This window comes from Botrytis sinoallii (assembly GCF_014898435.1).
Source record: "Botrytis sinoallii strain Bc 23 chromosome Unknown BSIN_006, whole genome shotgun sequence".
Classification (NCBI taxonomy): Eukaryota; Fungi; Ascomycota; class Leotiomycetes; order Helotiales; family Sclerotiniaceae; genus Botrytis; species Botrytis sinoallii.
In genome coordinates this window covers 2,183,079-2,204,328 of record NW_024066033.1, presented here as the reverse complement: position 1 = coordinate 2,204,328, position 21,250 = coordinate 2,183,079, and the positions used below count along the sequence as shown (strand labels likewise).

Here is a 21,250-nt window from a genome sequence, read left to right as displayed (position 1 = left end):
GGCAAGAGCTTCATACCCACAATTACCGGTGTCTCCGATAAGAATCGAAACACAAAATAAAATATCCATTTCATAATCTCCAGCACTCAATCTCAATCACGAGTAATCAAATATCTTGTCAATCAATCGATCAGAGGAGAAGCATACACCCAGCGGCAATCATGTTGTCCGAACAATTCATCTCATCCATTCGAGCTCAGCCAAGAACTGCGAATACTGCCATCGCAAAGGATATCGGGATTTACATTCATACATTACATCCATCCCCGAAAATCGAATCAAATTTCAAGAAAAGTTCGACCGCAGTTAATGCCCTCGCAGCAAATTCAACTCACATTTTCGCGGCACAAGCTGATAAGGCGGTTGTTCATATTTACTCAAGGGAACGCGGGAATCAAGAAGCTTTAATTTCTTTTCCAGAAAGGTTACACACTTTAACTTTGGTCGGCGATGATCTTTTAGTACTGGGTACAGCCGAGGGGCGGGTCATACTATGGGAGGTGAGTTATTTCGCCCGTTCTATTATCTGCAGCTTACGTCGTGTCGTGTTGTGCCGTTTGGTATTGCTACCACATGGTTACATTGGTGGCGACACGATGGCGAGTGCATGGAGTCATTTGTGTTAATTCTTTCTGGGTCTAGGTCTGCACGGGTAGACAAGTCTCAACATCAGCTGCACATCTACAACCCGTTTCATGTATGGCCTCAACTTCAACACACATCATTACGGGTTCCGAAGATTCAAATCTCCACGTTTGGTCAATTCCACAACTTTTATCATTACATACAAATACGAATGAACCGCATGAGCCCATTCGAACCTTGTCAAACCATCGAGCCGCCATAACTTCCGTCGTCATGGGTCATAGTTCCAGCACATCAAATATATGCATATCTGCGAGTAAGGACAATTCAATAATTGTTTGGAATTATCACACGGGTGATCTTCTAAGAACATTCCTACTCCCATCAACTCCATTATGCATGGCACTGGACCCATGCGATCGAGCTGTTTATACGGGTTTCGAAGATGGTTCATTACAAATGATTGAACTCATTCAACCAAATTCAGCAATCAATCCATTATATGATACCCGACTACAAAATACCCCAGTCCAAGTTAACTCGCCGGTTTGGTCCCCGCCATCAGAGAATCTTGGTGCTGTACATTGTTTAGGGCTGAGTTATGATGGAACAAGTTTGTTCTCGGGACATTCTTCTGGAAAGATTGCCCACTGGGATACTGGAAGACGTGCTTTCTTGGTAGAACTTTCGGATTTGAATGCTCCCGTGACAAACCTTGTTATGCAATCTCCTTTCCCAAAGACACCAAAGACAAAATCAATAAATGTAGTTAAGCCTAAATTGGCCGAGGGTAATTATGCATTCACAGCTCAACTGAATGGTACCAAAAAGTCAACGACGTTTGATCAAGCCATGGAGTATCAAGGATTTCCTAAGGGTATGCTAGAGAAAGCATTACTTGATTTTGCTCAACCTCAAATTACAGCTACATCTTCGTCTTCATCTCCGTCCTCCAGCGAGGAAGAAAAGTTGCGAAAGAAAACGCGGAATTATGGAAGGTTATTAATGAGCAACGTGCTCTTCAGAAGAAAACCTTTGAGAAGTATTCCGAATTAAAAACTGGTGGTGTTTGAACTTTGAATCTTGATTGTTTCAGAATTCATTACTTTTAGTGGTTTGAAGTCCGTGTTGTTGTTACAAGCTTTTAGTATCCACTGATCTCGAACTCACCACGTCAGCTTATTGGTACAATGAATTATTGATACAAGAAGAGAATCCACTATCTCATCAATTCATTCCATCTCTGGTAACAATCATTTCGCAAGCTCTTCCTTTGATCATTCTAGATCCGTGCAAGTCAATGGTTTGATCTTGACCATGAAGATATCCTCATCAGCCTCACCCAAGACCTTGGATCTCTTGGATCTTAGGGGATTTGGTGCATTGCACGTGTAAGACATGTTTACCACGCGAAGGTTGGAAACCGTTTCTGTATGGACTTTTACCAAATGCTCGTCCATCTCGAAAGTCTAAGCTTTTGCTTGTCTTTTTATTGGTCTTGAGCTTTCTGTTCAAAACTTCGAATCCTTTTTGCATCTTCAAAAGGGTCACTTCATATCCGTGGTAGCCTTATATGATGTGGGTATGGCATACAGTGCGGAAGAGCTTAATCACTTGGTTTGTATCTATAATAAGAACAATGCACTTTCGATGATTATCGAATTTATCCATAGTTTCAGTACCCGGAATTTTTAGCCAATGCAAACACTAGCGTAACAATATTGTTCTAAATCAATGAATTTGCTGTGGTGATACTTGTGAATAAACTTACTTTGTCTTTTTCGAATATTTTTTTTTTTTTTTTTTTTTTTTTTTGGTAGGCAGATGCTCTGGGTTTAGCATCCAAGGGAAATAATGAGGTTTCATTTTGGGATTGGGATGTGTGTGTTCGCTACCCTGGTGGTAGCGATTTGTGCATCGCCGGTTTCGTCAGAGGGAACGATGATGTTGGTTAGGAGTGAGGGTGGAAAGGGGAATGGGAAGGAGGAGGGGATGAATTTTTATGGATCGAGTGGGAGGAGTGTTGGAGGGAGAGCTGTGGATGGGGTGGATGGTGGGAGGAAGGAGACAGAGGTAGAGACAGCGAAAAGAAGGAGGGGAAAGAGAAAGTTAAAAGAAGGAAAGAAAACTGCATGTTGTGCATGAAAAGAGATCCTCCCCGCCTCCCAAATGGAAAAGATCCGCACGTCTCCATCCTCAGGCCGTTCTCCCCGTCCGCATAGGTCTCACGCAACAAAACCTCCACCGCGCCGAGGAATTCCTAAATGAAGTCTCGCATCCCGAATCGCCGCTCTACGGTCAACATTGGAGCGCATCCAAAATCGCAGATATGTTTGCTCCGTCTCAGGAAACAGTGGATGTGGTGCGGGCTTGGCTACATGAAGCGGGGGATTGCACCGGAGAGGGTGAAGGTTAGTAAGGGGGGATCGTGGATTAGCTTTAATGCGACGACGGAGGAGGCGGAGGGATTGTTGAGGACGAGGTATTTTGTTTGGGAACATGAGGAGGGGGGGAGGCATGTCGCGTGTGGGGAGTATAGTGTACCGAGTGGGGTGAGCGCGCATGTGGATTTTGTGACACCGGGGGTGGCGTTTGATGGGAGGTTGGGGGTGGAGGGGGAAGAAAGCAAGTGAGGCAGGAGAGAAATTTACCGGAGCCATTGAAAGCGTTAAATAGGAGGGCGGAGGAGGTGAGGAGGAGGAAGAGGGATGGGATGGGTACTGGGATCGGAATGGGTGTTGGGGATACAAAACCTGTTGGGAAAATGGGAAGTCCCGAAGATGCGTCGAATCCTAAACAAGGAGCCGATGTCAAGAATGCTCTCATGACGCTCGCGAATTGCGATACTATGATTACAACCGCCTGTCTCCAGGCCCTCTACAATTTCCCCCCGGGCTCAAAATCCGCGACGAATAATACGCTGGGTGTAGTCGAATATACACCGCAGGCATTTCTCCAAACAGATTTAAATATGTGGTTTGACCAATTCTCGCCCAATCAAGCGAATAAAGTACCGATTGTCGATTTGATCGATGGAGCCGTCGTGCAGCAAACCAACCAATCTTTCGCCTTCAACGGTGAAAGTGCACTCGATCTCGAATTTGCCATGGCGCTCATAAATCCGCAACAAGTGACCGTCTTCCAAGTCGGCGATCTAGTCGAGGGAGGAAGTTTTAACAATTTCCTCGAAGCGATCGATGCCTCCTACTGCACAGCCGAAGGCGGCGACTCCAAAGATCCCAACGTCGATGGCCAATACCCGGATACCAAACCCGGGGGGTTCCCCGGCGAACTCCAATGCGGCCGCTATCAAAGCACCAAAGTGATTTCGACGTCGTATTCCGCCAACGAAGCGGATCTCGGCGCGAAATACGAAATGCGTCAGTGCAACGAGTACATGAAACTCGGGCTCCAGGGCGTCTCGGTGCTGTACTCCTCGGGCGATTTCGGCGTCGCGGGAAATGGGGGCCAGTGTATTGATTCGGCGACGGGCGCGTACAATAACGGGTCGTCCGGGCTGTTCAACCCCAGTTTTCCAGGCACGTGTCCGTATGTGACGAGTGTGGGCGCGACGCAGATTCTCAACGGCAGCACGGTGCATAGTCCCGAGAGCGCGGCGTCCAAGGTCATTTTCAGCGGTGGGGGGTTCTCGAATGTTTTCCCGCTGCCGGAGTATCAGAAAGAGGTCATGGCGGCTTATTATGCGCAGTCGGCGCCGGGGTATGGGGCGGAGCGATACAATAATTCGAGAATGGTGCGCGGGTATCCGGATGTGAGTGCCAACGGGGTGAACTATGTGACGGCGGTGAATGGACGCTTTTCGCTCGCGTTTGGCACGAGCGCGAGTTGTCCGGCGTTTGCGGGGCGCTGCTGAATCTGGTGAATGAGGAGAGGATTGCGGGGGGAAGAGCACGGTGGGGTTTGTGAATCCGGTGTTGTATGGCAATCGGGCGGCGATGAATGATATTACGAGTGGGAAGAATCCGGGGTGTGGCACGGATGGATTTGAGGCGGTGGAGGGGTGGGATCCGGTGACGGGGTTGGGGACGCCGGATTATGGGAAGTTGCTGAAGGTTTTTATGGGGTTGCCTAGTGGGGGGGAGGGGGGAGGAGGGGAGGGAGGGGGGTATGGGATGAGGTGAGTTGAGGCGAGGTGTTTAGAATTAGGTTACGGATGGGTATGTTGGATGTTTTAATTTACCTATCTAATCTATCTATCTACCTATTTACCTTTCTGTTTTACCTGTCTATCCACCATCCATCCAAATCCAACCCCCTCCTACTAGCTGCGGGGCAGAATTATATCACTATCACTACTACATACAAAATTGCTATATTATGAAAACGCGTGATGGGGGAAAAGTACTATAGATTGTGGTTTGGTTTGGTTAGGGGGTTGGAGTTTGGAGTTTGGAGTTTTTTTATATGATATATCATATCTGTATGTATGTGTATGTATTATATATGAGTACATACTCTAAATAGATATGAGAAGTATGATTTGATTTATTGATTACTTTTTTGTGAGAGGGCGTGGGGTTTGAGTGTTTTGCTTTGGTTTTGCTTTGTGTGAATGTTTTGGTATTAGTGTTGTGTTTTATTGTGTTGAATTGAGTTGAATTGGAATTGGATTGGATTGGATTGGATTGGATTGGATTGGATTGAGCTTATTATAATTTGAAGAAGGGAAGATTAAGATTATAAATAGCGATTTTGATTTTGATTTGATAGAAATCAAGAAAGAATAGAGAGAAAGAAAGAAAAGAGAATGGTATATTAAGGCGTAGAAATGATGTGATTGTTAGGTAGGTATATATAAGTGTGTTTATGCGAGAAGCGAGGAAATGTATGATTGAGTAAATATATTATAGGAAAGAAGAAGAGGAGATTAGAGGTGAGGGCGAAAGGCGAAAGATGTACAGAGTAGAAAAGGGAGAATAGGGTAAGAACTATTCGAATAAATAAATAAAAAAAAAATAAAAAAAAAATAATAAAAAAAAAAGAAAAAAAATAAAAAAAAAAAAAAAAACAAAAAAAAAAAAAAAAAAAAAAAAAAAAAAAACAAACAAACAAAAAAAAAAATAAAAAAAAAAAATAAAAAAAAAAAAAAAAAAATAAAATAATACAACTAAATACAAATATAAAACAAACAAGATATGATGAGATGAAAATAGATGTAAATAAACTCGAATGTGAATATGAATATAAACACGAATATCAAATCGTTCAATTTTATACAAGTGAAGATCTTATACAATTACCTGTATATTTAAATAATAATAATCTTGTCACGGCGCCAACTACATGATCTGTAGTTGCCTTTGTGCCTCAGGCACAGCATACTAGCGCGCCCTACTTCCTATACGTAGGGCTTCACTCTTCTATAGCTCTTCTACCCTTATGGTACATATAAGTCTTTATCCGTACCTTAACAGTTTATATTATCTTCAAATAAACTATCATAGCTTTATTTCTTATTTTATTTCTAAAGCCTTACCGATATCTTATCCCGATTATGCCGATTGCATTCACCGTTGATTTATTATACATCCTGCCACTAATATTTTGAATTTCAAAAAGTATCGAAGATAAGTGAACAAGTATCTGTATTAGAAGTATCTATATTTAGCTTACCTTCGCAATTCCTTTTCTTGAATCATGTTCTCAACTCTACCAAAGCCGATATCTTTCCCTTTATAGATCTATTTAATAATTCAAACGCTATATATTTTGTTATTACTCAAGCTGTATTTGAATCGATCGAATCGATTGTAGGCTTATTACAAGCCCAAACTACTATTGCTTAGGTCTAAGCTATCAATATTAATTAAAGATTGTTGAATTGAAAGATACAATTGAGATATTGAAGATTATTATTCATAATAATTCGTAAGCTTCACCTTGTTGTAAATATCTTGCTATCCTCGAAAGTTTAGTAATAATAAGTAAGATATTATAAAACGCCAAGATCAGTATATAACTTTTTGTAATGCAGTTAATTGTTGTTTGATTATAAATTATAAAAATGAATCAGAGTTTCAGAAAATCATATTTCTTATTAGTCTATTTTCTGGCTTTGTTTATACAAACAATCAGATATACTTTGATATAATTACAGATAATGTGTATAATTCCGATCTTTGGCCCTCTGAATAGTATATTGTAATAGATATTTAATATAAATTAAACAAGTAATATCAGATTCTAGATCTTTTATATAAAGCTTCTATGGATTATAATAAATGTAAAATGAAGAAAATTCCATTTGATCACTTTATTACCGAATTCAAGCAGCTTGCTATCAAATATAAGAAGACTGCCAAATAACAAGTTATTGATCTTAAACTCAAAGTTTCATAAAAATTAATCGATATTTTAGTTAACCACCCTAATAAACCTTTTACCATTGATATTAATACATAAATAGTTTGATAGCAAGATATTTACAATAACTTAGAGAAGAAAATTCATCTTAACAATCAATACAAAAATCAAAACACTAATTTCAGCAATCAGAAAAAACCTAATGAAAAGAAGCCTGTTATTGCTGTTGTAATACCTATGCCTAATCCCTCTGAAAATCTTATACAACTGGATACTGCTTACCAAAGCCAGCAACCCTTATTATATTATAATAGAGAACAATATCTAGATCTTAGCCTCTATTTTTATTGCAAAAAGCCTAGTTATATTAAATTTAACTACAAAGAAAAGCGATACAATGATACAAAATATAATATCAACTTAGAAACTATACAATACCTTGATCATCCCCCTACTACAAATCAACACATTCCAAATATTTACTATTTTCCTGTTATCGATTATTATCACAATTCCAAACTCTATTGTAACGCTTATAGCCTTACTTATCAGAATACATTCCTGTCTGCTAATTGTTTCCCGACTACTACAGCATTATTTCGATATACCTCTCCAATCCCTATTAGCAGCAGAGATCTGGGCAGATTCGTTAAAGGTTTTGTATATTCGAATGATAGTGAAAATTCAATTCTTTAATTAAGTATGTTAAAAGACTAATCTTGATTTATAGTTGTAAATCGAGGTTCATTGTGAAAAGTTTGTCTTTATAAATTAAAAGATCGATTATATCTAGGGATCCTTTATATCTTAGAATAATAAATAGTAAATCTTTTAAAATCTCAACAGAAATTTTCCTTATATTTAATATGATTATCCTATTTATTGATTTAGTAGATAATGGAGCTACGGGATATAGATTTATAAATAGAACCCTTATATCCAAGCTTGGTATCTCTATATATCCTCTCCCTACTATCCGCAATCTGTTACTTACAGACAGAAGGACTTCTAATATCCTATCTCAGTATATACTATTAGATTTATAGATTAATAATTATAAAGAAATTGGTTTATTCTATATTATCAATCTTTTTAATGCGAACCCTATAATCCTTAGTTTTCCATAGTTTCAATGCTATAACCCTATTATTAATTGAACAATAATGACTCTTAAGTTCATATTCATATATTACTCCAGATATTGCTATTTAGTTAACTCTGTTGTAACTATCATTCCTGATCGTAACGATATACCGACCTCAGCAGATATAGCGCTCAATCCAATATTATATATACCTGTTAGGAAATCTATTTTGAAATCTATTTCAAAGAAATCTATCTCAATCTTATATTGTGCTTTTGCTGAAGAAGTTATCAATGAAAATCTCCAGACTTTCTCCTTCTTATTCCAAAACCAATCAATACTTTTGGAATACAATCCTTCGACTCTAATTATAAAGAAAAATACTAATAGAAACCTTTATAATATAAATCCTGCTGATCTAATACCACCCAACTCAAACTACTACTATATTTATCGAATCAACAGAAAAACAGAAACCCATGCCAAGATAATACCAAACCGGTCGATCCTGAAACCGGCCCCAGTACAGATCATTGCAAACTCTAGGATATACAAAAAACCGCTATAAAACTAAAACATTTTATCTTTATTAAACCCTCTATTACTATAGAAGCCCTCTGAGGAATCAACTGATATTTTACAAAATATCCGATAGAAAATGAACAATATAAAGTTCCTCACAGCTAATAGCTTTATTTAATTCTATAAAGATCAGAAAGCTTATATCACAAAAGTAATTTGGGATAAATTAGATAGAGCTTGCAAATTATATTGTATAATAATAAACAATCCTATTCAACTATATCGCAATATTATAGAAAGCAATATCAAAAAGTTTATAGAAAAGACCGACCAACCTATACCATCTACAATAAAGATTTAGAGCAAGCTATTACCCTAGCTTCACAATCTATTCGCTGAATTCTTATTCTTTCTTACCAACAAGCTTCTGCTATAATACTTTTGGAATTACAAGATCGAGATTATGCCAAGCAAAGAGCCTCCGTATAACAAAGATTGTTCAATATCCCCAGCCGAGCTTCAAGTTATTTGTAAATAGCTTGATGATAACCTAAATAAAGGATTTATTCACAAATCCTATTCCTGATTGATTGCTTTATTCCTTTTAACTGCAAAGCCTAAAGAAAGCATTCGAATTTACTAGGATTATTGTAAACTGAACAATATTATTATTAAGAATTGTTATTCACTATTACTGATTAAAGAAATCCTTAATACTTTATATTATACTAAAGTTTATATCAAATTGGATATCATCGTTGCGTTCAATAAACTACGAATCACAAAAAATCACAAATGAAAAACTACTTTTACAATTTGTTTTAGCTTATTCGAATCTCTAATAATACCTTTCGGCTTTTGCAATACTTCTGCCTTGTTTTAGAATTATATCAATTATATTCTTTTTGATCTTCTGGATAAAAATTGTATAATATATCTAAACAATATCTTGATTTATTTTGAGAATGTTATAAATCATCGAAAGTAAGTTTATAAAGTTGTATAGAGATTTATTGATATTGGATTACAAATTGATATTAACAAATGCAAATTCGAAATGAGGAGAATAAAATATTTCGATCTAATTATTACTTTTGATAGTATCAAGATGGATTTCGATAAGATTAAGATTATCCTTGAATAGAAGTTATTAATTAAGCTAAAAGATCTTCAATACTTTTTAGGGTTCGCTAATTTCTATTGACGCTTCATTCATAACTTTTTTAAAATCACGGAACCTTTAAATTATCTACTAAAAAAAGAGAATATATAAAATTGGACTACTGATTAAGAGAATATCTTTAAAAACCTAAAACATGCTTTTACCTTTATTCCAATCCTTGCAATGTTTGATTATTACTGCTATACAATTATCAAAACAAATACTTTCGATTAAACTATAAGCGGAATATTCTTTCAGTATAACGATGAGGATTGATTATATCCGATTACATACTTCTTCTCAAAACATAATGCTATCGAATATAATTACAAGATTTATGATAAGGAACTACTAATTATCATCAAATCCTTAGAAAAATGGAGACCCGAACTATATAGAACTCAAAAGTTGTTCAAGATCATTATTGATTATAAAAATCTAGAGTACTTTATATCGATAAAGATATTGAATTAAAGATAAACTAAATAAACTAAATTCCTAATTGATTTTAACTTTTATATTATATATAAACCGGATCTTAAAGCAATTCGCCTTGATATATTGAATAGGAAAGCAAAAGATTACTCTATATACACCAACCCTAATAATAACCGAATCAAGAATTGCTTATAAATAATCCTTTCGAAAAAAGTATTCGATATTACTATATTCAAAAACCTTATTCAACAAACAAATAATAATATTAATCTCATCACAATGCCTATAGGTATAATCATCCTTGATACTGAAAAGCCGATTAATAATCTTATCAATAAAGTATACAAATCATCCGAATTGGTTATTATTATACATAAAATACTTTAGAACCCAATTATTCACTATTAACTATTATCGATCCGAAAAGACCTTTGAATTGCTCTTTAAAACTATAAATTAATTAATAATAAAATTTTCTATTGCAATCACCTCTTTATTCCCTTTTCCACTAAACTTCATATCCAGATTATATACCAAATATACTCTACTAATCCAATAGAACATTCCGGTCGAATTAAAACTATTAATTTTATCTTCTGTATATACTAGTAATTCAATATATTAAGGGAAATCGAAATTTATATATAAATCTGTTAACTCTGTTTCCAAACTAAAGCTTTTCATCTTGCCACATCCAGATTCCTAGAACCCCTATTAATACCATTCCGCCCCTAATCCGATATCTCTATTAATTACATTATATCACTACCAATCAACAAATGCTATAGCAAAAAGCATTAATATATCATTATAGTTATCTGCCACCTAACAAAAATATATTATTTCATCCCGATTATAAGACTATTCGCAAAGAAGCTCACTAATCGGTTTATTGAAAAAGTCTATTGCCTATACAGTACACCTGACAATATAATATCCAATAGAGATTTACAATTTATATCAGAATTCTGAAAACACTTATCCGAACGTTTATTAATCATTTTAAAACAATCCTTTTCGTTCTATTCCGAATCCAATAAACAAACAGAAAGGATCAATACCATAATAAAACAATATCTTCAAGCTTTTATAAACTTTTATTAAGATAATTGATACAATTAACTCCCACTCGCAGAGTTTGCACTTAATAATACCACCTTAGAGACTACCAGCATATCCCCATTTTTCGTTAATTACAATTTTCATCTATACCTCAATATTGAGCTCTCTTCACCTATTCCCCCAAACCTATCATATCAACACAAATGTAAGTTCCTAAAAGCTAACAAGATTACAAACCGATTTGATATCATCCTAACAAAATTGAAAGCCCTAGCCACTCAATCCATTTAGAGATATGAAAATTATATTAACAAAACTCGTATTGATATCCCTTTATATAAAAAAGATAATAAAGTATAGATTAATATTAAGAATATAAAAATCAATTGTTTGATAAAGAAAGATGATAATAAATAGAATAGCCTTTATAAGATTCTAAAAGTTTATAAACGAGTCTGTCTACTTCAGCTCCTTACTAGTTTTAAGATCTTTTTAGTATTCCACAACTTATTACTCCAACCACTCCACTGCTCATCTGGACTAGTCAATCAAGAAGCGATTAACGAAGCCGAATCCCGTTAAAACTAAGGCTGTATCCTAGAAAGAGATAATGAAACAAACAAGGAAACCGAGTGGTAGAAATTCGATAAACTACTTAATTGTTATAACGAGAACGGATTTCACTATTAAGTCAAATAGAAACATTACCCAGTATCTTAGCAATCTGTCGAAAACCTTTGTGATCAAGAAGATACAATTATCACTTTCCATTTAGCAAATCCAGATAAACCAAAACTGCTTGTTTGGGTAGGCTTTAAAAGATCTACTACTTCTGATCTCCTGCTAGTACTTATATTAAGCGCACCCCCGAATTGAGGTCAAGGTAGATCTAAAAAATTCTGGTAATTGATTACTATTTCCAAAAAAGTTTATTTTAATCTAATAATAGAAATTAGAGTATTTTAGTATTATTTTGTTTTCTAAAAGGTTAATTGGTATTGCAATTGTGAACTGATTGCCTTGAGTGGGGGGTATTATTACAGCGCCAATTATATAATCTATAGTTGCCTTCGTGCTTCAGGTACAACATACTAGCACGCCCTACTTCCTATAAGTAGGGCTTCACTCTTCCATAGCTCTTCTACCCTTATGGTACAATATAAGTCTTTACCCGTACCTTGACAAATCTTGATATTGAATACTTCAATGAGTATACAATCAGAGCTTCACTAGTACAAATGAGTACTATGTAGCTCCCCTACATTTCAAGATCATGATAGGAATTTTACTTCAAATCTTCCAATGTAACTCAGAATGTATCAGGCTTCTAGGAAACATTTAAAGTCTTCCTTTCTAGCATTGTATAACCCATTAACTTATATCGAATCTCAGGAATCGTCTATAGTAGATATTGAACTTCGTGAGGAAACAATGATGCAAATATATCAGTCAATATATCTCTTCGACTTGCGAGGAGAGAGCTCAATTCTAATTCTACATCTTCCTCTTCCTAATGATTTGGATTATCGGGGAGTGAGCGGGCGCAACGTGGAATTGTGTTGTCTCGTATGAACTGTTATGTAACCTTATACATGATGATAATAAGAAACAAGAGATGCACTTCGATCAGAAAATAAATTCCCCCTTCCATCGCATATACAATAAACAAACAAACTGATCAGAAAACAATGAGTTCTTCCAACTTATAAACCTCGGAATAACATTCATCTATCCACATCCCAGAAGTGAAAGGAAACCCCCTAACCCCCCTTTAACCTCCCATCTTGAATAATCCTCATACCACTCTCTCATATCTCTCAACACACCAAGCAGAAAACGAAAACAAAAACAGAAACGAAAAAAAACACCTCCCTCATCATACAGTCCCAGCCCAATCACCTCTCCTTTTCCATTCTTCCAAACCACAAGACAAGCCCTCAATCTACCTCACAGTTCTTGCCAATATATATTAACACCCACCCCCCCCCCCCCCCCCCCCCCCCGAAATGATCTCTCCATCTCTCCCTCCCCCTGAAAACTCTCTTCACAAAACCATAAGAACCCATCTTATAAACACCCATTCACCCTTTCCCTTTAATCCAACTCAATACACACCTTAAAAACATTATAAGTAACACAAGTAATATAAGTAACATAAAATAACAAAACAAAACAAAACACAACAAAGAATAACTTCACCCTACCTACCTACAAACAACACGAAATCGATTCAAGATACTCTTCTCCACATAAGATTACCGCACCAATATCATCATCAAGAGCCCACCCCCAACTAACAACAGCACCCCCCCCGTAAATGCATTCCAGCATTCTAAGAAAGATCGCTCATAACTCAAATCACTAATATATCACTACCAAAACGCAAAAAAAGCACATAGCACCAAACACTTAATCAAGAAATCTATTCATGTAACTGAAAAGAACATACAATACCACGAATCCCATCTCTGGAATCTCCAGCTCATTTTAGAGAAAAATAAAAATAAAAATCACCCCCTTTCGCCTGGTATATCCTACCTAATTCCCGTAAACGTTCCATCAAATTTAAATCATCGAGTCCCCAATTATCCGAAAATGCTCATTCCAAAACCTATATGAATCATTTTATGATGAATGTACCACCACGAAACTTATCTCCTTTACCCGTTTCGCCTATTCCCCAAGCCAGCTCAGATTCCCGTATCCAATGCCCATGCAGCCAAGTTCTTATAGTAATTCAAAACCCCCTCATTCAGCAATCTCGGCCCCGGCATTGGAAAGTGATCAGATGGTCTTAATCGTGTACCATTTGCTACTATCGCTGCACTACCATCATAAAGTTCTGGATGCCGTTCAAAAAATGCCGAATCTAATTTGTACTGTGCCACGCCTTGATTCATTCCCAGAGCTACAAAAGTTGAGAGTGCCAATTGCTTGGAGTTGAACAGAGCCGCGACATTCGGTGCTGGCAGTGTTGCAAGCGGTTCCATAGTGAGACCCTGCAAGACATTTCCCCCTCGCATTTGCTTGTTGAGTTCGAAGCTAGCTCTACAAATCTCGTCCCATGAAACATTATCTTCGCTTGAGAATGCTGATTCTTTTGTTCCTCCTGACATTGATCGAACCAAATCCCAGACGCCGATGTTACCCGTTGCAGCACTAGTTCCCATCACCAGCTTAGACACGTCGGCTTCCACTACATAACTATTTCCAATTTCACAAATAATTTGATCCAGAGATGGATTAGCTGAGTGGCAAAGGATAAGTTTGTCTCGTAACGATGGGAATGGTACCCAATCTATTATTGCTGGATGGGGAATGGACATTTGTATTTTCGTCGGGAGCCATGCTCCGTTGGTGACAAGGTCAGCGTATGTAGCAGCTGTTGGATTGACATGATATGCGATGACCTTAGTAATAGGTACATGAGCTTTAGTAGCACAATGCCAGGTTGTCATAATAGGCCATGATGCACAAATGAAAGTCGATAGCATGATATATGCTGAATTCAAAATGCTGGTAATAATAAGCTCAGGTCGTATTAAATCGAGATCTTCTAAAGAATAATGTTCAAATGGGAGAGGAGCGCACCTTTCATTACTTCGAATCAGTGCTGTTGATTTGCTCAATCTTTGCCTCAAGACATTCTCGAACACGGTAATGTGATCTGAAAAGGCTGAATTTGTATGGTTGACCTGTAGAGGTTGGTCTTGAGTAATCAGAGAATCATTTCCAAGATAACTATTATACTGAACTGTTCCCATCATTTGTTCATATGAGCTAGAGATAGTCAAATGTGTTGGGTTGTAGATTTCACGTGCAGAAAAATGCGGCAAATCATTTGAAGCCAATCGTGGCAAACTGCTAGTGACCAGTGTCCCATTTTCGATATTGCCTTTGTCGTGAAGGTTTGATTGGGGTGCTCGCGGTTTCGGGGAGAGACGGAGAGTTTGTACATTTTGTGATGGGACATTCGCGGCGGGTATATCGGAGAAATCGTAAAAGTTAGAGCTCAATGATGGTTCATTATCAGGAGTCCATTCACTTTGTCTATTTTGTTCATTCTTGCCTTTATCTTGCGCAGGTGGTCCTTCGGGTTCGGCATCGTCACTATCATCGTTGGTGTGAGTTGTAGGTTCGATATCCAAGGGGGTTTTCTGTTGAAATACGTGTTAGTTACTTTGGTCATCATAATCAAGAAGTTTCCACAGGAAATGTATATGTGGACGCGTTGAGGAGTGTGTTTGACTCAACTAGGTGAACCTACCTCGATTCCCAAAGCATATGCTACAGAATCCGCGAGAGCCTTTAATGTCACTTGAAAACTCTCTAGTTTCTTGTGACAATCGAGTAATTGACCACGCAGTATACTGTTTGTCTCTTCCAGCTTGGCATTCTGATCTGATTCGGGCTTTGAGGCCCATTCAAGCTTTTTCTCCAGATCTTTGATATACAACGATTGTCGAGCTCGAAAGGCTTTCTGCGAAAGACGGTTTCGTAATTTCCTGATTCCAATTAGTTGTTAGTCAGTTGAGAGTCAGTTATGATAGCAATGTCCATGGTAGTGAGAGGAGACTGAAGGTTGATGGTTGATGGTTGGAAACAGAGTATGGGGGGAGGTTGAAATTGGGACAGTTGATGAAGGGGCTTGCTGCCAGGGCGGACCTTACCTATTTTCCGATGCCGCATTATTGACAGGTTCTACCCGAGCCTTCTTCGATGAAACTGCTGGTGCACAATGTTCAACCATGATATCGGGTGTACAGAATAATAAGGATAACAAGGCTTGAATTGATGTTGGACTTCCATCAATTTACTGCGATCGTATGGATCGTATACCGTGGGGTATCCGAGTCTCTAACATGGAGTATGGAGTACAGTAGGTCGGTTGCATTCAACACCTGCAAGCTTTTAGTTTATGGATTGTGGATGGTGCAATGGATCGAATGAATCGAGTGACATGCGAAGAAAATTTGGGGCAACAGTGCAACGACACCACCTTGATTCAATCGCAGATGGAGATATGGCTAGTAGGGATGTTTTTGACATTTGCCGGTTTAGTGACCGCAAGTCAAAGATAGGCTTGCTCGAGCTGAAGACAATTCTGTGCACAGCAAAATCAAACACCTTTTGGGAAATTCAATTGTTAATCCATTGGCTAATTTTCATCTATTTTTGTTCAGACAGATTTATCCAAAAGCTTATGGTTTCATTGTCCAATGCTTGATATATCCCAAGAAACTCGTGACATTTATGTTATATATATAAATGTTTTCAACGGGCTGGTCGGCATGCACAGAATTCCCGTTTCAGCTCAAGCCTTGTCACTTCGCCCCACGTCAGATTCATTCCCGATTATAACCACTCTTCAGGGGCTATACCACATTAGTTTCGGTAGTTTCTAGCACAGTTGATGGTGCGGATGGGAAAACCGTCGTGTCGTTACTAGGCTCGATGTACATTCTCTAGTAGGACGCCTTCGAAGCTAACGATAAGGAAAGCTTGTTCATGAAAGAGCTAAGTAGAGTAAAGTACGCTACGAATGTGTCCAATGCGCGTTATGCGCGTCGTGCGTATCAGCCGTGATAAGATACAAGACCAGGGCGGAATTAAGCACAAGATGGATTATTTTTCAACAAGGTGACAGGAAGTGTTTGAAATCTCAGAGATTCAAAGCTCATCTTTGAGAGACTCTATTCTGTATACTATCTATCTGGTTCTCGAGTGTACAGTCATTCCAAGCTATAATACAAAACATGTATCCAAAAATCAAATGGGTATCCGCTTGAAGTAAAAAGCCAACTATCAGATTGAGGATTCGCTAATTAAATGAACCGAGTGCTACGTACTTTGACGTAGGGAAGATTCCGGCGGAGGGAAGAAGCGTTGAGTGGATGGTTCTAGTAGCGAATCGCAAGTTGTACACATCCTTCTTCGATGACATTCCTTGTTATTCGTGTCGGGTGATGAGTGAAAGCTATCTGCCAAACTCGTGTCGGTAGTCCACTGCTGCTTTTTACCGTGAATCCGTACTAGCTTTGTTCTTCTCAAATTCAATGTCATTAGAATCGCTCAGGTCAGCAGAACCAAAGTCCCGCTGCGATGTATAATCAGGGGGTACTTGAATAGCATGAATGTCATCACTTCCAGCAATGATATGTTCCTGACTCGAAGAATCTGTCATTAGTTCCTTAGTTTTAACATCGACATTGTTTCTTTTGCCCGACATGGGCCAATTTTCAGTATGTCCGAGTTCAATATACTGACGACCACTAACTCCTCTCTGCCCATCTTTATTACCAATAGTAGATGTAATATTTCCCCCATCGAATTGGTGGTTGGAATGATGTACGCGGCTAGCTCCACATGGTTTACCGTTCGTGCCGGTTTCAATGAGTGAAGATGTATCGATCCAGTTCGATCGATTGAATAGCGGTTTAATTCCAGGGGCCGTGGCTGTAACGATCGATATGAAAGACTCGCGAAATGCCCAAGAGACAACACTTCCTAGATCTCCAACACCACTGAGAGCATAATATACCCGTAAGATAACTATGGCTGTAACAAGGATACCAGAGCAGAAAAGAACTCCGAGTATCAGCTTCCGGTAGAGAGGTATGCGTGCCGCAAACAATAATGGGAGGGGAATGGCCATGACTCCTATGTATGATCTGAATTTGGATCTTAGTAAATACAAATCTTCCTGAAAGACTTAGAATCACTTACAAGATATTGAGAACTCCAACGAGTGCTTGATTAGCCCTGCGAAGAACGCAATGGTCTAAACGGTCATCAGTAACAATACATTTCCTAAAGGATTTGTGGAGTATCTACCGCCAGGATACGGATTGACTTGCCAATTTCTGTCAATTGGGACGCATACCGCAAAGTGAGCAATCATACAGGCAGTCCATGAGACGATACAAAATCCGCCCACGAATTTTATCATCTTATGTTGCTGTAAGCCGAGTCTGCAAGTCCATTGAGTTAGAATACCTGGACCTCGATGGATCCCCAAGATGCACGTACGTGAGCCGGTGATAAAGTGAAAGAAGTATTGCCTTCAACGTCCAAGTGAGAGTGATGAAGCATATCCAAGCAAGAAACAAGCACTTGGCTCCGATGCTGAAATCATGAGCCTGCTGCGCGGTAACCAATGGGGCAGTTTCCGCTGTAAGGCCGGCGGTGCTGCCAAGTCTGCCTGTAGCGAGAGTTAGGTTAAGCAATACACATACATGGTAGGAATACTCGGGCCTCACCAACTGTATAAACAAAGGCAGCATCAAACGAAAATATTATCTGCAATTAATTAGCGAGAGAAACACCACAGTAGCGACGTGCATATGGTGGGTGACTTTACCATCCCAATAAAGCAGAAGAGGTCATCGAGAGCAAACTTCTCGAAGCCAACATGCTTCCATCGTGCGAAGAATCGGAGCAGAAATGCGGACATTCCGATGACATATTCTATCCATATTTCTAATTCGAAGTTGTCGGGCATCATATCGGAATGGATTCTTCATGGGACCAAGAAAAATAAATATATTGCCCGAGTAGCTTCTTCAATGGCAGCAAGTGGGAAGAAAAGTTATCCAGACTGAAAATGAGCGAATCCCCAGATGGCATTAAGTTTGAATCAGATCTGATTCCAGGGTCTCTTAATCTCATCGGTATCATAACAGATACGAAGAAATGCCTAATTATCGGGTAGTTGCCGTAGCTTCTGCAGGATCCATTGATGTTTTGAACGGCTTCAATCATGCCGTTTGAAGAGTGGATATCTGGTCGGAACCAATCTTGATAGCCGACGCAGTCAGGAGAAGGAGACTTTATCATCATTCTAGCTCATTTGACCTCGATAAATCTTCCTCTTGTCAGTCTCTGTTTTTGTAGTAGCGTGCCCTTGTACTAATTGCAACCAAGACTCGATGGAATCTCTGCATCTCCTCTTGGGACCACTCCAGCATGATCCCAATGCTGTTCCTGTCCACACTGCATATACTTTTTCATGACGCATGTTATCACTTCAACTGGGGATCGCTTGGTCATGCCTCATCTACTAAAAGCAGTTAGGGGATGTAATTTTCGAAGCAGTGCTGATCTCTATCGTTAAAATGGAGCCCAAAAAAACTTTATTTTTTCAATTTCCATGCACGTTCCCACCACCAACCAATACGAGGCCAGAACAGTAATCAAACGTTCGCGCGAATGAAGCTACACATGTGTATTTTCATTCCGGATACATCATTACGCGAGTATGTCTCAAACTCTCTTATATTTTCTTCTTGAAATTTCCATTCGGATATGTTACTCATTCCGAGTTTGGATGGCAGAAAAAAAGCTTCACGCCAAAAGCTTCCATGAAAATTTATAACGGGTACTTGTTAATGAAATCCGAAAGTTTGGTTTGGAATCCGGTTTGGGCACCAGTAGTATGTATACATAGAACAAAAATAGACCCAATCTCGAATAACGTAGAATACAATTAATCCACCAGGAGATAAATGTCAGTGACATTTATCCGTCTCCATAGATTTGGGTAAGTTACCTTAAATAGCACATCACGAAGTCGATTATAAAGCTTCATCGTCCACCCGGAGAACGACCATGAACCACCAAACTTTCTCTGAGAACAGTAATCAATAATACCTCGTGTACAAAAATCACGCACCCAAAACCAAAGTTTCCCAGTCGTAGCCTCATGATACGGAAGGAGTCGAACTAAACATACTTTTCCTCCTTGGCCTCAGTTCTGGATTAAGAGCTATCTCCACACCATAATATCCCGCCTCTTCCGTCAACCCTAAATTAACCAACAAGATGACCAGTCCTAAGTCGTCCACATCGTCGTTTACATGATTAAGCAAAAACGCATGGAAGATGTTTTTTTCCTCATCCGATGCACTAGCTGTCTGGCGCGCAATTTCGACTAAACGACAACAGATATTAAGCCATCGTTCTATTCTTTGCGGAACCGTGGTCGCTTCGTGTTGTCGAAACTCAATCGTGTGTTTAAAGGGGTCTGGATATGGTTCATTGAGAAATTGAATATTATAACCCAACCGAACATCTTCGTCCGACGTGAACATTTTGACAATGTCCGCCTTAGACTTAGCATTGAATATCGCTGCTAACGAGTCCTTTTCTGGACAGACGGGTGGGAGAATCAAGGGTAATCTTGTTCGTAATTTGAGGAGCGCCCTGTTATTTCTCCAATTCTTATCACTACAGCTGAAGTTTGTCCCTGGTGCAAAATTCTGTTGATGTTCGCATGATCACGAAGTGGAAATGTATGTTTATTTCGAATTCGATGCGGAGGATGACACAGCTCGAGCTGTCGTTCGAAAGTGAAGATTAGAGCCATCAGATTCTTCAAACATCAAGACTGAAGTCTTTCTTTGCAGTGCTGACATGAACGTGCAGACCACATGATTGATTGCAGTTCAGCCGGTATTTGCGTGTCAAGATGGAGAGAATGTCCCAGATGTGACGAATATTCCATGGGCTAAACATGAGTGCCGGTGTACATATTTCGACTTTGTACCATTTGTAAGTATCGATAAGGGTGGTTGGAAATTGAATGGTGTCATCGTGCTTGACTATCCATAATATGTCACTCGGGCATGGTTCCTTATCTAAATTGCCGTTCTCCCAAGCTTTCCAATCTCGTTCTAGCTGGATTTGAGACGCAGCTCGAAACCCGTTGACTTTTAGCGTATTCGCGATGTGCAATTGAACATTGAGTAGACGATCGATATCTGAAAGTGTGTTGGGATTTGTTCCGGGAGAATCGATAGGAACGTCGATTGAATGTATCTCACGACCTTCATTCGGCTCCGGATCTTTAGTCCCTAATGGGACAGTTGCAAGGGCGAATTCAAATTCAATTCCAAACCCAACACGTTCATCCCATGGGACCTCCTTCAGTTCAAAGTTTAACATGTGTGTAGTTGGCGCATTCTCTTCTTCAGATAGCATTCTTTTCTTCAGATAATATATCTTCTGCCTGTGGGACATTTTTTAGGTGAATTCTGTCCAGCGAGGTACACCCTCTTTGTTTCTAGAAACTATTT

General features: G+C 38.7%; 5 protein-coding genes across 5 annotated transcripts; 2 read left to right on the top strand and 3 right to left on the bottom strand.

Annotated features, from left to right (window-relative positions):
• Positions 1-161: 161 nt before the first annotated feature.
• Positions 162-1,641, top strand: EAF02_004411 (uncharacterized protein; the record flags this gene model as incomplete). The annotated part of the gene is made up of 2 exons (XM_038900459.1): positions 162-500; positions 643-1,641. The coding sequence occupies 2 exons, from the start codon at positions 162-164 to the stop codon at positions 1,639-1,641; spliced, it is 1,338 nt and encodes a 445-aa protein (XP_038760166.1).
• Positions 1,642-3,316: 1,675 nt separating this feature from the next.
• EAF02_004410 (uncharacterized protein) lies at positions 3,317-4,459 on the top strand (the record flags this gene model as incomplete). The annotated part of the gene is made up of 1 exon (XM_038900458.1): positions 3,317-4,459. One exon carries the CDS (start codon positions 3,317-3,319, stop codon positions 4,457-4,459), a length of 1,143 nt encoding a protein of 380 aa, XP_038760165.1.
• A 9,408-nt stretch (positions 4,460-13,867) lies between these two features.
• Positions 13,868-15,927, bottom strand: EAF02_004409 (uncharacterized protein; the record flags this gene model as incomplete). The annotated part of the gene is made up of 4 exons (XM_038900457.1): positions 13,868-14,693; positions 14,769-15,334; positions 15,445-15,682; positions 15,848-15,927. 4 exons carry the CDS (start codon positions 15,925-15,927, stop codon positions 13,868-13,870), a joined length of 1,710 nt encoding a protein of 569 aa, XP_038760164.1.
• Positions 15,928-16,850: 923 nt separating this feature from the next.
• On the bottom strand, positions 16,851-18,761 carry EAF02_004408 (uncharacterized protein). Its single transcript, XM_038900456.1, has 6 exons — positions 18,538-18,761; positions 18,437-18,476; positions 18,207-18,378; positions 18,012-18,148; positions 17,904-17,958; positions 16,851-17,848 (listed from the first exon to the last, which is right to left on the bottom strand). Exons 1-6 carry the CDS (start codon positions 18,679-18,681, stop codon positions 17,194-17,196), a joined length of 1,203 nt encoding a protein of 400 aa, XP_038760163.1. The 5' UTR covers positions 18,682-18,761; the 3' UTR covers positions 16,851-17,193.
• Positions 18,762-19,750: 989 nt separating this feature from the next.
• Positions 19,751-21,194, bottom strand: EAF02_004407 (uncharacterized protein; the record flags this gene model as incomplete). The annotated part of the gene is made up of 3 exons (XM_038900455.1): positions 19,751-19,803; positions 19,909-20,434; positions 20,556-21,194. The coding sequence occupies 3 exons, from the start codon at positions 21,192-21,194 to the stop codon at positions 19,751-19,753; spliced, it is 1,218 nt and encodes a 405-aa protein (XP_038760162.1).
• Between the last annotated feature and the right edge of the window lie 56 nt (positions 21,195-21,250).